The 17,142-nt window shown below is 53.1% G+C and overlaps 1 protein-coding gene across 1 annotated transcript in view; it reads right to left on the reverse strand.

The window, feature by feature from the left end:
• Positions 1–17,142, reverse strand: part of PLLP (plasmolipin) — a 28,513-nt gene that overhangs the window by 3,220 nt on the left and 8,151 nt on the right. The window contains exon 2 of the mRNA XM_054454993.2: positions 2,585–2,758. Coding sequence (XP_054310968.1) covers positions 2,585–2,758 — 174 coding nt within the window. The remainder of the gene's footprint in view (positions 1–2,584; positions 2,759–17,142) is intronic.

Here is a 17,142-nt window from a genome sequence, read left to right on the forward strand (position 1 = left end):
CACTGCAAGGTTTGGCTCTGTGGCCAGTCCTGGGCTGGGCCTCACATCCCTCTCTGCCTTCAGGGGGAAGAATCTTTGTCTCCCTTTTGGCCACATCCTAAGCTCAAGGCTCTAAGCAAATGCCAGGGTCAGGACCAGGAGGACCAGATATTTCAAGCTGGATACAGAACCAGACTGGCAGGAAGGGGCACTCTGCTGACAACCAGGCCCCAGTCCCTCATCCCAAACGCTTGGGCCCCAGGAGCCCATTCACAGTCTTCAAATGCATGGTCCTCAAACATTCATTCAGTTTGTCCAATATACTTTTAAAAAATTACCAACATTATAAAATTAGATTTCATGAAAACCTGAAGACTTCATGTAAAAATTTCATATTAAAAAAATCGTGGCCGGGTGCAGTGTGGCTCATGCCTGTAATCCCAGCACTTTGGGAGGCCGAGGCAGGCAGATTAGTTGAGGTCAGGAGTTAGAGACCAGCCTGGCCAACATGGTGAAACCTCGTCTCCAATAAAAATACAAAAATTAGCCAAGAGTGGTGGTGCCCATCTGTAATCCCAGCTACACAGGAGGCTGAGGTGGAAGAATCACTCGAACCCGGGAGGCAGGGGTTGCAATGAGCTAAGATCGCGCCACTGCACTCCAGCCTGGGCGACAGAGCGGGACTTTGTCTAAAAAAAAAACTTAGGATATCAAAAGATTTTGCTCCAAAGGGGCTGCATTCCCACTAGGAACAGATGAAGTGAGTATAGAGGCAGCTTGCGATGGGCAGATGGATGCTGGCTTCTTCAGGGTCCCTCCTGACCCAATTCACTCACATATCGTGCCTGGATCCTGTAGGGGTCTGTAGCCCCCATGCCAGAAAATCTCAAGTTGGCCATGCTAATCCAGCCTTCTCTAGATGCAGTTAAGCCCTCTCTGCCCCATTCGTTGAGGGTCCAGAAGCACAAGAAGCAATGCCCTGCCACTGTGGCAGAAGGGAGCCTCCTTCCATTAACAGCCACGGCTGGAGCCCCAAATCTGCACCTAAGAGACACACAGGCTTTTATCTCCGGAGATTTCTCTCTTAGAGGCCCCTGGGACATGAGGGAGGGGGTGGACCCTGAGCCCGGAAGTCAAGGCGCCGCCTCCTCGCCCCAAAATCTTCCCTGCAAGCCCAGCGACCCCTGCAAACGCTGCCTGTTTCTGCCAGGGATGTCGAGATCTAACAAACCCATTTTGTCTTGAGGATGACTCACGTTTCCTCGGTTTAAAAAGTCATTGAATTCCAAACAATGCCGCCTAGTCCCAGCCTTGCTTGTCTTACAATCATGTGCCTTTCTCGTCTCTCTTCTCACTGAAAGCCTCAGACCCCAGCTGCAGGGGTTTTCCGGGTCAGAGGAAAAAAAAAAAACCCCAGCAGCTTTCTGTGTGTCTGGCCGGGGTACTTCCCATGTCCGCTCTCAGCCTTGTGTCCTGGGGAGACTGTCCTGGGGCAAACCTGGGGAGCCCAGCCTCTCCCAGGCCTCAGGGCCTCACCTGCAGGCAGCCGGGTGCCCGAGCTTGTCCTGCACACTTGAGGCCCTGGTCTGGGCAACTTCTGACAGCTTGCCCCAGCCTCCAGCCACAGGGCTGCCTACCTGGGCCAAGCTACAATCTCACAAACTCACACAACACAGGCACAAATTCTGACCACCCCCAGAGGGAATTTTTTTTTTTTTTTTTTTTTTTTGAGGCGGAGTCTTGCTCTGTCACCCAGGCTGGAGTACAATGGTGTGATCTCGGCTCACTGCAATCTCCGCCTCCTGGGTTCAAGCAATTCTCCTGTCTCAGCCTCCCGAGTAGCTGGGACTAGAGGTGCGTGCCACCACACCTGGCTAATTGTTATATTTTTTGTAGAGACAGGGTTTCACCATATTGCTCAGGCTGGTCTCAAACTCTTGACCTCAGGTGATCCACTCGCCTCAGCCTCCCAAAGTGCTGGGATTACAGGCGTGAGCCACCACACCCGGCCTGGAAAAATATTTTTCAGATTCCAAATGGCCTCTTATAAATCCACTCAACAGCTCCTCACTTCTACGCCCCTCCTGGGACAAAGGCAAGCCTGTGTCCTTCCTGGCTCATGGTTCCCCAAAAAACCGTGCACCTAGGCATGGTGGCTCACTCCTGTACTCCCAGAACTTTGGGAGGCCAAAGTGAGAGACCTGCTTGAGTCCAGGAGTTCAAGATCAGCCCGGGCAATAAAGTGAGACCCCTCCTCTACAAAAAAAAATAAAATAAAAATTAGCAGGGCATGGTGGTACGTGCCTGTAGTCCTAGCTACTGGGGAGGCTGAGATGGGAGGATCACATGAGCCCAGGGGTTCAAGGCTGCAGTGAGCCATTACTGAGCCACTGCACTCCAGCCTGCACATAGTGAGACACTGTCTTGAAGGAAAAATAGAAAAACTGGACCTCTGAACCATCAATCCTCACCTCCACCCCTGGCTCTGCAGACCAGCTTAGGTCAGTGAGGATGTCAGGCCACCCCCCCACACCCTGCCACTACTTTTAGGGAAAGTCACAGTGGTCCTGTCATAGCCACTTCCAGTACCCCCACCCAGACTCACCACCAGTGGCCAGGGAACCATGTACAACTTCATGTGCAGCTGAAACAGGTAAAGGATGAAGAGGACGATTGTCACCAGCCAGAGGAAGACAGCGACGAACATCACCCAGCCATAGGCCGGGTACAGGTGGTACGGGGTGTCCGCAATCAGCGCCCACACCAGCAGCCCCAGCACCTAGGAGGGTCAGACAGGGCAGGGTCGGCCAGAGATGCGGTTTCATTTCTTATCTAGCTAAGAAATATTGGCCAGGCACAGTGGCTCATGCCTGTAATGTCAGCACTTTGGGAGCCCAAAGTGTAATAATCGCTGGAGGTCAGGAGTTCAAGACCAGCCTGGGCAACAGAGCAAGTCCCCATCTCTACAGAAAAATTAAGGCCGGGCGCAGTGGCTCACGCGTGTAATCCCAGCACTTTGGGAGGCTGAGGTAGGCAGATTACCCGAGGTCAGGAGTTCGAGACCAGCCTGGCCAACATGGTGAAACCCCGTCTCCACTAAAAATACAAAAATTAGCCAGGCATGGTGGCATGTGCCTGTAATCCCAGCTACTTGGGAGGCTGAGGCAGGAGAATTGCTTGAGCCTGGGAGGCAGAGGTTGCAGTGAGCTGAGATCACGCCACTGCACTCCAGCCTGGGCGACAAAAGTGAAAATCCATCTCAAAATAATAATAATAATAGTTAGCCAGGTATGGTGGTGTGCACCTGTGGTCCCAGCTACTCATGAGGCTGAAGCAGGAGGATCACATGGGCCCAGGAGTTAGAAGCTGCAGTGAGCTATAATCATGCCACTGCACGCCAACCTCAGAGACAGAGTGAAATTGTCTCAAAAAATAGAAAAAATTTTAAAAAGGAATGCTGACTTGGCTCGTGTGATACACCACTGTACTGGGGCCCTGACCTGCATTCTCACTCCTCTTCCAGGTCTCAGCTGAGATGTCAGGTGCTCCAGGACACCCCCACGCCTCCAGCCGGCGTCCCAGAGCCCTCGTCAGTGCTCACAGGGCCCCCCCAGGTACCCACCATCCAGGGCCATAATCGTTCCCTTCCCCAGACTGCGAGCTCCACGAGGGCACGGCCGTAGCTGTCTCACAGCTATGTCCCCACACCCAGCACAGGACCTAGGCCCTGCCAGGGGCTCAGTAAAAGCTGCTGAAAGGAAGATCAAGTCGCCACAATCCCAGAGGCGGGAAGACAACAGCCCTGTGTCCTCCCTCCCAGCTGGGCCCAGCAGAGAACGTCACAAGGGCCTCTGGGTGACCTCCTGTCCGACACCCCATGTCTCTGGCTCTCCCAGATGCCCTTCTATACAGGTGTTGCCATCTCACAGGTGAAACTGGGCCTCCGGGAAGCCAAGGGGCCTACCTGTCACGCCGTTCCCACATGGCAGGATGGGCCCAACCATCCCAGCAGAGCATGGGTAGTGGCTAACAGCATGAACTCTGGAGCCCAGCTGTCTGGCTTCGATCCCGGCTCTCCTTACCGGCTGTGTGGCCTTGGGCAAGTGTATAACCACCCTTGCTTATCAAATGAGTACAATGACCATTCCTACCTTGTAGAGCTACTGTGAGGACCCACAAGTTCATGCACATAAATGATTGCAACAGAAGTGTTTTTTTATTATTCCACAAGTCCGAACTGGACTGCACAGGCCCCAGCCCTCACAGCCACAGAGAATTCTCTGTGGCAGGTTTGTCAACTCACTATGCAGACTGTCTGAGGGTGCGGGCCAGCAAAGGGCCAGCTGAGGCAGGGCCCAGGGAGCTCGTGGAGGCCCCCAGAGGCACCTCGGATGTGGCCATCCTGGGCCTCCCCAGCCCCTCCTACCCCCCCAACCCTTGCTGGTGGAGATGCTCTGGACAGTGCCTTCTCCACGAGGGCACTCTCTGGAATCCCTGGCCACGGAGAGGACACAAGGCTCTAGCTTTGGAGAAAGGCTCCATTGCCAATCAAGACACACAGAGGTGTCCTCTTTTTCCCCTGGTCAGTGCCCAGGTACATGGCACCAAGGCTGCGTAGTGACCTTGCCACCAGCCCAAGGACAAGTCAGTGGGATCAGAGAAGCGGCTCCGGAGCAGGACCTGCCTCTGGCTGCTAGGGTTTGGAGACAGAAAGTCCTGGCTGCTCCCAGCAGCTGAGGGGCTGCCGCCAGCCCCTAGAGCACCTGAGGGCCTGGGCCCAGAGCACAGACAGAGCTGGGGTGCCCACCAGGCACCCCATCCAAAAGCACCCTCGTCAAGGACCAGAAGGGAAGCTCCTGTGTGGATCCCTACAGAAGCCAGGGACAAGACTCGGGGGCCTGTAGCTGAGCTGGCCCAGGGAGCCCTCAGCCCTCACAACCCTCCTTCCTCTGCCTCCTCCCCATCCCCCAGGGATCTGGCTGAGGAAGGGTGTGGCCCAGTGGGGAAGTGGCAGGTGGGGCCTCGAGCTTGGAAGTCAAAAGCTGTGTGGCTGTGTGACGCTGACCGAGTACCTTCCCTGCTCTCCGAGGAAGATTCTGGGTTTTGTTCACTGCTGTATCTTCAGTGCCCAACAGTACTCGACACATAATATACGCTAAATACACAATGTGCTTAGGAACTAACAATCCTATTTCTTCATCCATGACAGAGATCAGAACCCTGCCCTGCACAGGCGCTGTGTATTAAAAGAGGAAGCAGTGGGGCTGGGCGTGGTGGCTCATGCCTGTAATCCCAGCATTTGGGGAGGCCAAGGTGGCAGGACTGCCTGAGCCCAGGCGTTCAAGACCCCATCCTGGGCAATATACAGGGAGTCCATCTCTGCCAAATAATTTAAAAATTAGCCGAGTGTGGTGATGGTGCACCTGTGGTCCCAGCTACTTGGGAGGCTGAGGGGGGAGGATCACTTGAACCTGGGAGGTTAAGGCTACAGTGAGCCATGACTGTGCCACTGTACTCCAGCCTGAGCAACACCAAGACCCTGTCTCAAAATAAACTAAAATAAATAAAATTAAAATTAAGTAAAATTAAAATTAAATTAACAAAATAAAATAAGAAGAAGCAGGTGTCCATCTGTGAACTGCCCCTGGCCTTGCCTCCCCCCAACCCAAGTAAGGGGCTCAGCCCAAAGTGGGAGGCCCAGGGAAGGTGTCCCTCTCTCCAGGGCTCAGCACCTGCTCCTCCCCACACTGGGGTGAAGCTCCAGGGACCCACCCCACACACACACACAGCACCCTGCCAGCCTCTGCTGCCTGCCAGCACTATCCTTTCGCCGCCACAAGCAGGCCAGGTGAGGGCAGGCAGGTGAGGAAGCCAGGGTGGAGCCGCAGGGCCTTGCCCGCTGTCACACACCAAGCTGGGGGCAGAGCCCTTACGAGTGTGGACCCAGGGCAAGATGTCTCAGAACAACACCCTGCCAGAAACAGACACACCTGGAGAGGCCACGAACCCCCAGAGCCGGGGGGAGGCCAGTGTTCTGAAGGAGAACAAACACTTCAGGCAGCACGCCTCCGTCCCTTCTCCAGGTGAGAACTGGGTGTGTCCAAGATAAACAATTATTTTTTCATTTAAAGCCAATTCCTCATGGGCCTCTGCTGCCACTGCGTTGCCAGCTTCCAACTAACTAAAGGAAAGTCAGAAAATGCAATGAACCAAAAATCAAGAAAAGACCAATTCAGGTTTCCACTATCATATGCCTATCAATCACCTGTCCCATGACTCACAGCCTAGGTCACAATAACCACTCAATGCCCTCCCGCTCTGTGCCAGACACGTCTCATTGATTCCTCCATCACCAGACCCTCCTCAAATGTTCTATTTGTTATTCTCATCTTCCAAAGGTAATCTCAGGAGGCGATGTGCCTGAGGTCACTGTGGGTAAAGGACAGGGCAGGAAGCCGGGCGCAGTGGCTCACACCTGTAATCCCAGCACTTTGGGAGGCTGAGGCAGGTGGATCACTTGAGCTCAGGAGTTCAAGACCAGCCTGGACAACATGGGAAAACCCCATCTCTACCAAAAATATAACATTTAGCTGGGCATAGTGGCATGTGCCTGTGGTCCTAGATACTTGGGAGGCTGAGGTGGAGGATCAATGGAGCCTGGGAAGTCAAGGCTGCAGTGAGTCATGAACGCACCACTGCACTCCAGCCTAGGTGACAGAGACCCTGTCTCAAAAAATAAATAAAAATTTTAAAAGGATAGGGAAGGACAGGAACCCAGATCTGTGCTTCCTTGGAACCTGCGCTACTATGAGTTATTTAGTGAAGTGTAAAAAATGAGGACACTTCAGCTGGCTCCAAGAGCCAGGCTGGGCTGGGCACCCAGGCTCCCCCCACCGCCCCCACCACCTCCCCCCTGTCCCTGCCCCGCCCTGTGCTGTGCTCCAGCCCCACCCCTGGTTTCCAGATCAGCAAACGCAGCGTCCAGATGAAGCCAGTGGATAAGCACTGGGAATTTCTGGTGTTCTTTCTGGCTGTGCTGCCTGGCTCTGTGCCTGGGGAGCTGCCTCGATTTCTGCCCTAGAACAAGGAAGGTTCGTTCCTGCATTTGAACCAGACAGACTGGTTTCTCCTGGTCTCTGAGCCCCCAGCCCAGTCCCCCAAGAGAGACCCTGCTCGGAACGGGCACCCAACACAGGCCTCGCTGTGGGCATCTCTCTGGGTTCATACATTTAACAAATGTCTATGGAGAAGGGGCCAAGAAAGATCTCACTGGCAAGGTGATGATAAGCAAAGACCCAGGGAGGTGAGGGAGGGGCAGGGAGGGTGCCACGTGGGTATCTCGGAACAGAACTCTATGCCTTCACCCCCGGGCCCTGTAGGTCTCTCTTGCTTACGTGTTCGTCTGTCCCCGTGTTTCTCTGGAGGTGTCTACATGAACATCTAACTGTCTCTCTCCTACACACACAGGCAAACCACATCCTCCCCTCCTTCCCAGCTCTCTGAGGTCCCTGCCATGCCTCCCCAGACAGGTCCTGCAGATAACCAAAGGGAACTGTCTGGAAATCTCAAGGGCACAGGGCCTTTTTTTTTGCTTTTCTGAAAACCTGAATAATTTGGATTAGGAACTTTTTTTTACATATGAAGACTACAGTGTCAAAAATGACTTTTGCATCTTCAAAGAATTTCCAAACAATTGGGTCATGAAGAGATGTTTTCGTTAAAACCACCTGCAGCATCAGAGAGAAGATTCGTCACAAATGCCCGACCAAGAGGCACTCCTTGCTCCAGCGAAACCCTGTTATTACAGTTTCCCCAGAAGCTGCCAACACTGACAGCCAGACAGGCCAGGTTCCTGCAGGGTGCGTGCACTTCACTGACTCTGAGGGAAGTTTTTCCTCATCTCTTGTTGTGGTTTGCAATGTGTTCCCCAAAATATGTTCAAGTTCTAACCCCTAGTACCTGGGAATGTGGCCTTATTTGAAAACAGGGTCTGGCCAGGCGCAGTGGCTCATACCTGTAATCCCAGCACTTTGGGAGCCTGAGGTGCGTGATCAGTTAAGGACAGGAGTTTAAGACCAGCTTGGCCAATATGGAGAAACCCGTCTCCAGTAAAAATACCAAAATTAGCCGGGCATGGTGGCGGGTGTCTGTAGTCCCAGCTACTCAGGAAGCTGAGGCAGGAGAATCACTTTGAACCCAGAAGGCAGAGGTTGCAGTGAACTGAGATCGCACCACTGCACTCCAGCCTGGGGGACAGAGTGGGACTCTGTCTCAGAAACAAAACAAAACAAAACAAGGCCTGGCACGGTAGATCACACCTGTAATCCCAGCACTTTGGGAGGCTGAGGCAGGTGGATCACCTAAGGTCAGGAGTTCAAGACCAGCCTGGCCAACGTGGTGAAACCCCACCTCTACTAAAAATACAAAAAATTAGCCAGGCATGGTGGCACACGCCTATAATCCCAGCTACTTGGGAGAGGCAGGAGAATCGCTTGAACCCAGGAGACAGAGGTTGCAGTGAGCCGAGATTGCACCACTGCACTCCAGCCTGGGCAACAAGAGCGAAACTCCGTCTCAAAATAAATAAATAAATAAAATAAAATAGTGTTTGCAGACATGCTCGAGTTAAGGGGGGTTATACTGGATTGGGGGCATCTCTAATCCAATGACCAGTGTCCTTGTAAGAGAAATGTGGACACAGAGACCACAAGGGGAGACCACCGTGTGAAGACAGAGGCAGAGACGAGAGTGATGCATTTGTAAGCCAAGGCACACCAAGGCTTGCTGGTCACCACCAGAAGTCAGGAGGGGGACATGGGACAGACTGTCCCTCAGAGCTCCAGAAGAAAGCAACCCTGCCAACACCTTGATTTCAGTAACTGAGACAATATATTTCTGCCACCCAGTTTGTGGAACTTTGTTACGGCAGCCCCAGGAAATGAATAGGTTTTTCTCAGCTGCTCTCTGAATCTGTGGATGGGTGTCATGACCTTGTTCACCTTAGTGACACTGGCATTGGTTCTGTTGGAGGGGTGGCCTATCGACTCCTTGAATTCATGCTCTGGCCCTGCCAACCTAACTAGCTGTGTGACCTCAGGCAAGTGGCTTAGCCTCTCTGTGCCCTTGTCTTCATCTTCCTTCATCTTTGAAATGTATCTACCCCCTAGGGTGGTTTTGTTTTGTTTTGTTTTTGAGACAGGGTCTCACTTTGTCACCCAGGCTGGAGTGCAATGGCGCTATTGCAGCTCACTGCAGCCTCGAACTCCTGGGCTCAAGTGATCCTCCCACCTCAGCCTCCCAAGTAGCTGGGACTACAGACATGCACCACCACTCCTAGCTATTTTTAATTTTTGTAGAGGTGGGGTCTCTCCATGTTGCCCAGGCTAGTCTAGAACTCCTAGGCTTAACTGATCCTCCTGCTGGGCCCTAGGGTAGTTTTGAGCAAGGTACTTAGACCAGCAACCAGCATAGGCTTAATATTCAACATGGCCAGGTGTCATGATCACCCTGAGGGGTTAAGAACATGGGTTTTCAAGTCAGGCCCTGGGCCTACTTTCCTGCATTCGCCACGGTGTGTGCGGCTCCTCAGGAGGGTGAGGCCTCACTGAGAGAATGACAGTATCCACATTCAAGCACCAGGCACAGCCCAGGCACAGATAAGGACCCACGTCAGTGCCAGCCCCACCCACCTGACAGATAAGGCGGTGGTGCTCCCACAGGAGGCCCCAGAAATCCAGCCCAGCCCTCAGATCTCCCTTGGAGCTGCACTCCCTCAGCTCCTCATAGGCTGAGGGGCCTTGGGCAGACCCCTTCACCCCCTGGCACAATGGAAGCAGGGAAGTTTGGCTTGCTGTTCTCTGAGATTCCCCGCAGCCGAGGTCAACACTCCTGAACATGGGCCTCCTCCAGGGGCCCCAAAGGGAGGGGTTCGACCAACCCTATGGACTCTGAGCTGTCATGCAAAGACAGTCACCCCAACTCTTTTCACCCTCCTCACTTCCGGGGCAGCGTCAGACCTTTGTGGGCTCACTGTGTGGCCTTGGGGGAGTTACCTAACCTTTCTGGTCTGTTTCCTCATCTGGCAAGTGAGGAAATTGGGGTACAGGGACCCTAGGGGGACACCTGGACACCTCACAGGTGTGTCATGGAGATGAAACCATGTGAAAGAAAACATTAAAAGCCATAGCAGTCGTGAGCAGTCGTGAAGGCTGTGAGACAGTCCGGGGCTGGGGGAGGGAAATCCCAGAGAGGGAAGCCATGAGGCAGGAAGGCAGCCAGGGCCTAGAGGACACCAGGGCTCAAGCTCAGCAGCTGCCAGGGCTGGCAGGTCACAGGAATGACTACAGTGGGCTGGGGAGTCTCTGGAGTGGCTGCTGGGAATGCAGGCCTGGGGTGACCAAAGTTTCTAATTTTTCAAGAGACACCAGAAGTCTGGATTTTATATGGAAATCAGTTATTTATTTATTTATCTGATGGAGTCTCGCTTTGCTGCCCAGGCTGGAGTGCAGTGGCGCAATCTCGGCTCACTGCAACCTCTGCCTCCTGGGTTCAAGTCATTCTCCTGCCTCAGACTCCCAAACAGCTGGGATTACAGGTGCGTGCCACCACCATGCCCGGCTAATTTTTGTATTTTTGGTACAGACAGGGTTTCACCATGTTGGCCAGGCTGGTCTCAAACTCCTGACCTCAGATGATCCACCTGCCTTGGCCTCCCAAAGTGCTGGGATTACAGGCGTGAGCCACTGCACCTGGCGAAAATCAGCTTTTTAAACATGGGTGACTGAACCAAAGGTTTTAGAAACAATGTGACGGCCAAAGGGGCCAAGGCAGCAAATCCTTTCATGGCCCCCGAGTCCAAACACAGTCCCCGAGTCTATCCACAACCCCCTTTTCCAGCCCCCGAGTCCTTTACTGGCCCCTGAGTCATTCCCCAGCCCCCGAGTCCATCCCCAGCCCCCGAGTCCCTCCCTAGCCCCCGAGTCCTTCCCCAGCCCCCGAGTCCTTCCCCAGCCCCCGAGTTCCTCCCCAGCCCCTGAGTTCCTCCCCAGCCCCCGAGTCCATCCCCACCCCCAAGTCCTTCCACAGCCCCCGAGTCCTTCCCCTGCCCCCAAGTCCAGCCATGGCCCCCGAGTGCTTCCCAGGCCCCCAAGTCCTTCCCCAGCTCCAGCCTCTCTATTCCCACCGCTCCATCCAGGAAAACCACGCCCAGCATGGCAAAGCAAACCCTTCCTGGGGTCCCCCTCACTGGGGACACATCTGGGCAAGCCAAGGACACTCAGAACTCAGCCTGGCCAGGCTCGGTCCCCACCCCCGCTCTGGCCCTTCTCCCTACAGTGAAAGGGACTTTATGGGGACAAAAAGCCACCCATTGTATCACACGAGACAAAGGGGCAGGGGACAGAGGCTCCGGGCGCCTAAGCTGGCCACGACACAGCCACACACCACCCCCTGCCTGTGTGAGAGGCAGGGCACCTTTGAATTCCCGTGCCATGCATTCCAGCAGTCGAGGATCCTGGAGTCATCCCCGCTCTCTAGGAAGGCGACAGCAGACTCAGAACCCAGCCCCAGATCCACTAGACCTGGGCAGTACTGAATAGCCCTAAGCTCTCTTTTGTCGTCGGAAAAATGGGCATGTAAGTCACCAAACGGAGTCATTCAGTCATTAAACAAACTGTGCCAGGCGCTGTTCTATGCCCTGGGAACACAGTGGGGAGCTTGGCAGCGAGGGTCGCCACCCCAGGCCACAGCCACCCCACCCCTACCTCCCGCGTGGGCCCTGCTTCCTGGGGCTACGGCAGGAGGACGATACTGGAGGTGGGGGCTCAGACCTGGTCCTCCTCCAAGGCGTTCATTGTATCGCTTGTTATTCCTGAGTCCTGGGTCTCAGAGCAGAGAGCGTTTCAATGCCAAAGGCAGAAGAGGTTGCAGCACACCTACTCCAGTGGCTGAGCTGCCCTGGACCCCCAGCAAGGTCCTGCAGCCCCCATGTGTACTTGCAGCCAAGGAGCCACTACCACCTCATCCTTGCTGTGAGGTCCCCCCTTAGGGCTTTAGAAAAGTCTTCCCAGCCGGGCACGGTGGCTCACACCTGTAATTCCAGCACTTTGGGAGGTCGAGGCAGGTGGATCACCTGAGGTCAGGCGTTCTAGACCAGCCTGGCCAACATGGTGAAACCCCGCCTCTAATAAAAATACAAAAAGTTAGCTGGGCGTGGTGGTGGGCACCTGTAATCCCAGCTACTCGGGAGGCTGAGGCAAGAGAATTGCTTGAACCTGGAAGGCAGAGGTTGCAGTGAGCCAAGATCGCACCACTGTACTCCAGCCTGGGCAACAAGAGCAAAACTCTGTCTCAAAAATAAAAAAAGAAAAAAAAAGAAAAGTCTTCCCAACTTGAACTCAAACTACCCTCTACTTAATCCCACCCAGTTCCCATTCTGCCCTCTGGTCAGATCAAGCAGGTCCTCCCTCCACAGGCAGCCCCCAGGTGTGTAAAGGCGGGTGGGGGCCTCTTGAGTGACACTCCAAGGCCCTCTCTGGCTCTCAGAGCAGGTGGCAGCACTCGCAGGTGGGATCTCAGAAACTCAGAGCTCCCTGCCTGCTGGTCCCCTCCTCTGCTTCCTCCCTCCTTCCCAGGGTCTCCTAGGCCTACCCCACAAAGCCAACCCAAGCCTCCTCAGCACCCAGGCCCCTCCAGCCACACAGAGCTTTCCCAGGAAGGCCTTACCCTCCTTGTAAAGTCTCAGGTGGAGCCCTGCATTCATTCCCTCCAACTCCCGCCCCCGCAACTACCCTGCCAGGCCCCCGCCAGGGCTTTATCCCCAGGGCCTTCCTCCTTCTGGGCCCAACCCTCTCAAGGGAAACACTTGACCCATTCCACTGATGAGGAAAACTGAGGCTCTTGGAAGATCTGGACCTGAACCAAGGTCATGCCTGGTAAGGGTTGGGACCTGGATAGTTCTGTGGCCCAGGTTCTCCTTCCCCTGTCACCCAGGATGTGGGAACATTCTCCTGGAGACTACTTTATTTGAAGGGAGCATCACTGCTCTTGAAGCCAGAGCTGAGAGGGGACAGTGGCAGAACTCGAACCCAGGGCAGCTGGGATAACAAGAAGCTTGTAGTCTCAGCACCCCAAGGCCACCTCATCCTTCCATCGGCCCCTCCAGAGAAAGAACCAGCTGCTGTTGGGAGTATATAGAGCTTCATCAGCCCCACGCACCCTGGCCTCGGCCTGCTGGAGGAATGGGGGGTGCTAAAGTGAGGGTCTTCCTCTCTCCCTGGACTTCCTGCAACACTGGTTCTATGCCCAGTGCTGGCACTGATGTTCTGGGTGACCTTGAACAAGCCTTGTCTGTCTCAACTTCAAGGAGGGGCCCATTGGCAGAGCACAGTGGCTCATACCTGCAATCCCAGCACTTTGGGAGGCCAAGGTAGGAGGAACGCTTGAACCCAGGAATTTGAGACCAGCCTGGGCAACATAAGCAAGATCCCCATCTCTACAAAAAAACAAAAACAAAATTAGCCAATTAGCCAGGCATGGTGGCGCATGCCTGTGGTCCCAGCTACTTGGGAGGCTGAGGCGGGAGGATCATGTGAGCCCAGGAGGTCGAGGCTGCAGTGAGCCATGATCACACTACTGCACTCCACCCTGTCTCAAAAAAAGTTGGGGGTGGGGGAGCCAGGCACGGTGGCTCACACCTATAATCCCAGCACTTTGGGAGGCTGGGCAGGTGGATCATGAGGTCAGGAGATCGAGACCATCCTGGCTAACAGTGAAACCCTGTCTGTACTAAAAAAATACAAAAAATTAGCCGGGCATGGTGGCGGGCGCCTGTAATCCCAGCTACTCGGGAGGCTGAGGCAGGAGAATGGTGTGAACTCAGGAGGCGGAGCTTGCAGTGAGCCGAGATCGTGCCACTACACTCCAGCCTGGGTGACAGAGTGAGACTCCATCTCAAAAAAAAAAAAAGTTGGGGGGACAGTGCTCGCATCCTGCCACCCTCACACAGAGTGGCAGATGTGAAAAAGCTCATCTGGTGTCTGACCCCAGCCCCAAATAAAAGCTAGAACATTCCAGAACAGGCCTGTGTCTGTTCCCTAGCAGCTCAGGATTTGGGCCCTGCCTGACCTTTGACCTGTCTCCCTGCCTGCAACTCCCTGTGAGACCCTGGGGTACCACCCTGGCCTCTCCCCACTGGACAAACAGGAGAGACCAGCCCAGCCCGACAGCAAAGGGCCTGGGCCTGGCTTTTGCCACAATCAGGGCTCAGCCCACTGGGCTGCCAAGAAAGACAGCACCCCCACCACCCAGGTTCCCAATCACCATGGAGACCTGGGCAAACAGCAGCCATGGGGATCCAGATAATCTCTGAATGGGAAATCAGGGCCCTGCTCCTCACCGAATTCTGCCACAAACAACTCACTGGCTAATAAGGAGTGACCAATGCCTGTCCCTGCCAGGTCAACAGCAACGGCAACAGCCTGGGAGACTTTATCCCAGTAACCTGTTCTCCTTCCACTCATAGATGGTTGGGAAAATCACCCAAGGTCCCTCAGCCGTAACACTGAACTCAAGGCTATTGCTCCCTGCTGTGTGATCCTGGAGAAAGTGCCTTTCTCTCTCTTGGCCTGAGGACATTCAAGTGCCACCTTCATAGCTTTTGCCATATCCACGAACGTGTACTATTTTTTATGTTTTTGGCAATAGGGTCTCACTCTGTTGCCCAGGCTGGACTGTAGTGGCGTGATGACAGCTCACTGCAGCCTTGAACTCCTGGGCTCAAGCAATCCTCCCACTTCACCCTCCCAAGAGCTGGGACCGGCACGCACAACCATGCCTGGCTAATTTTTAAATTTGTGTAGAGACAAGGTCTAGCTCTGTTGCCCAGGCTAGTCTCGAACTCCTGGGCTCAACTGATCCTCCCGCTTCAGCTTCCCAAAGTGCTGGCATTACAGGTGTGAGCCACCACACCTGGCCCTATTTTTTTCTTCACTCAATATTTTCATTTATTTCAAAGTTTTAAATGTGATTTTTATCTTTGAACGATGTAATATATATGACATGATAGGTATCCAAATAGCATATTCAGCATCATGTCTTCCATTTGATACTCAACTTCTGGAGGCAACCAAGAGTGCGTTTTGTTTTTGTTTTTGTTTTGAGACAGAATCTTGCTCTGTCACCCAGGCTGGAGTGCAGTGGCACAATCTTGGCTCACTGCAACCTCTGCCTCTGGGGTTCAAGCGATTCTCATGCCTCAGCCTCCCGAGTAGTTGGGACTACATGTACGCACCACCATGCCAGGCTATTTTTTGTCTTTTTAGTAGAGATGAGGTCTCACCATGTTGGCCAGGCTGGTCTCGAGCTCCTGACCTCAGGTGATCTGCCTACCTCGGCCTCCCAAAATGCTGGAATTACAGGTGTGAGCCACTGTGCCCGGCTCAAGAGTAGTTTATTTTTCATTTTTTTGAGATGGAGTCTTGCTCTGTCACCCAGGCTGGAGTGCAGTGATGCAATCTTGTCTCACTGCAAGCTCCATCTCCCAGGTTCACACCATTCTCCTGCCTCAGCCTCCCGAGTAGCTGGGACTACAGGCACCCACAATCATGCCCGGCTAATTTTTTGTATTTTTAGTAGAGACGGGGTTTCACCGTGTTAGCCAGGATGGTCTCAATCTCCTGACCTTGTGATCCACTTGCCTTGGCCTCCCAAAATGCTGGGTTTCAGGCGTGAGCCACCACGCCCGGCCAAGAGTGGTTTCTTATGTGTGTCTCCAGGGACTTCACACCGCCCCCCCTCCCCCCCCACACACATATGCATTTCAGATAAGTGTGTCTTGTATCTGTGTACTTCTTCCACACAAATGATAGCATGCTACAATTTTGCACCTTGCTTTTTTCACTTAAATATGTAGCCTGGAGATTGTCCATCGTTATACACAGAGCTGTTGCATTGTCTTCTTTGAGGGGTGGGGGGATATCTTTTTACTCACTGCATCATGCACCATTGTACAGATGTATCATAATTTATCTAAACTAGTCCCCATTGACGAACTTGTATATATCACATATATAAGCTAATTTTAAAAAGGAAACTTAAATCACTAGGAAGTGGGAAACCTGTATTATCTATCACAATAGAAGCTAACAATGTAATTAAATACAACAAATATGTAACAATGTTAATACATTTCAGATAGATACAACTGGAGTGAAAAAGACTGAACTATGATTCAATTTCCAGAACCCAGAAAGAAAAAAGGAAGAGGAATGAAATAAAGAAATTCAGCAACAAAAAAACTAAAACAAAATTTTGCAAGGCAAAAAAAAAACCATGAGAGGGGGAAAAAAACCCAGCAAAACAAACAAATTAGGAAAGAAATATTTGCAAATAATCCAGAACTCCTAGCAGTTATTAAGGCAAAGACCAACCACACTCAGTAGAATGAGCAAAGAATACAAACAGACAAGGAAATACAAATGGCTCTTAAACATCTTTTAGATCCTGGCACCGAGGCTCGCATTTATAATTTCAGCACTTTGGGAGGCCGAGGCAGGAGTACTGCTTGAGCCCAGGAGTTCGAGACCAGCCTGGGTAATATAGTGAGACCATGTCTCTACCAAAAATTAGCTGGGCATGGTGAGAAGCACCTGTAGTCCCAGCTACTCGGCAGGCTGAGGAGGTAGGATGGCTTGAGCCCAGGAGGCGGAGGTTACAGTGATTCCTGATCGTGCCACTCTACTCCAGCCTGGGTGACAGAGTGAGATCCTGTCTCAAAAACAAACAACCCAAACACATTTTTTTAAAGGTCAACCTCACTGAAAAGAGAATGAAAATAGGCTAGGTTTGGTGGTTCACGCCTGTAATCCCAGCACTTTGGAAGGCTGAGGCAGGCAGATCACCTGAGGTCAGGAGTTCGAGGCCAGTCTGGCCAACATGGCGAAACCCTGTCTCTACTAAAAATATAAAAATTAGCCGGGCATCGTGGCTCATGCCTGTAATCCCAGCACTTTGGAAGACTGCGGCAGGCAGATCACCTGAGGTCAGGAGTTCAAGACCAGCTTGGCCAACATGGCAAAACCCTGTCTCTACTAAAAATACAAAAATTAGCCGGGCTTGGTGGTGGGCGCCTGTAATCCCAGCTACTCGGGAGTCTGAGGCCAGAGA

The sequence above is a fragment of the Pongo pygmaeus genome, chromosome 18 (genome assembly GCF_028885625.2).
Source record: "Pongo pygmaeus isolate AG05252 chromosome 18, NHGRI_mPonPyg2-v2.0_pri, whole genome shotgun sequence".
Lineage (NCBI taxonomy): Eukaryota > Metazoa > Chordata > Mammalia > Primates > Hominidae > Pongo > Pongo pygmaeus.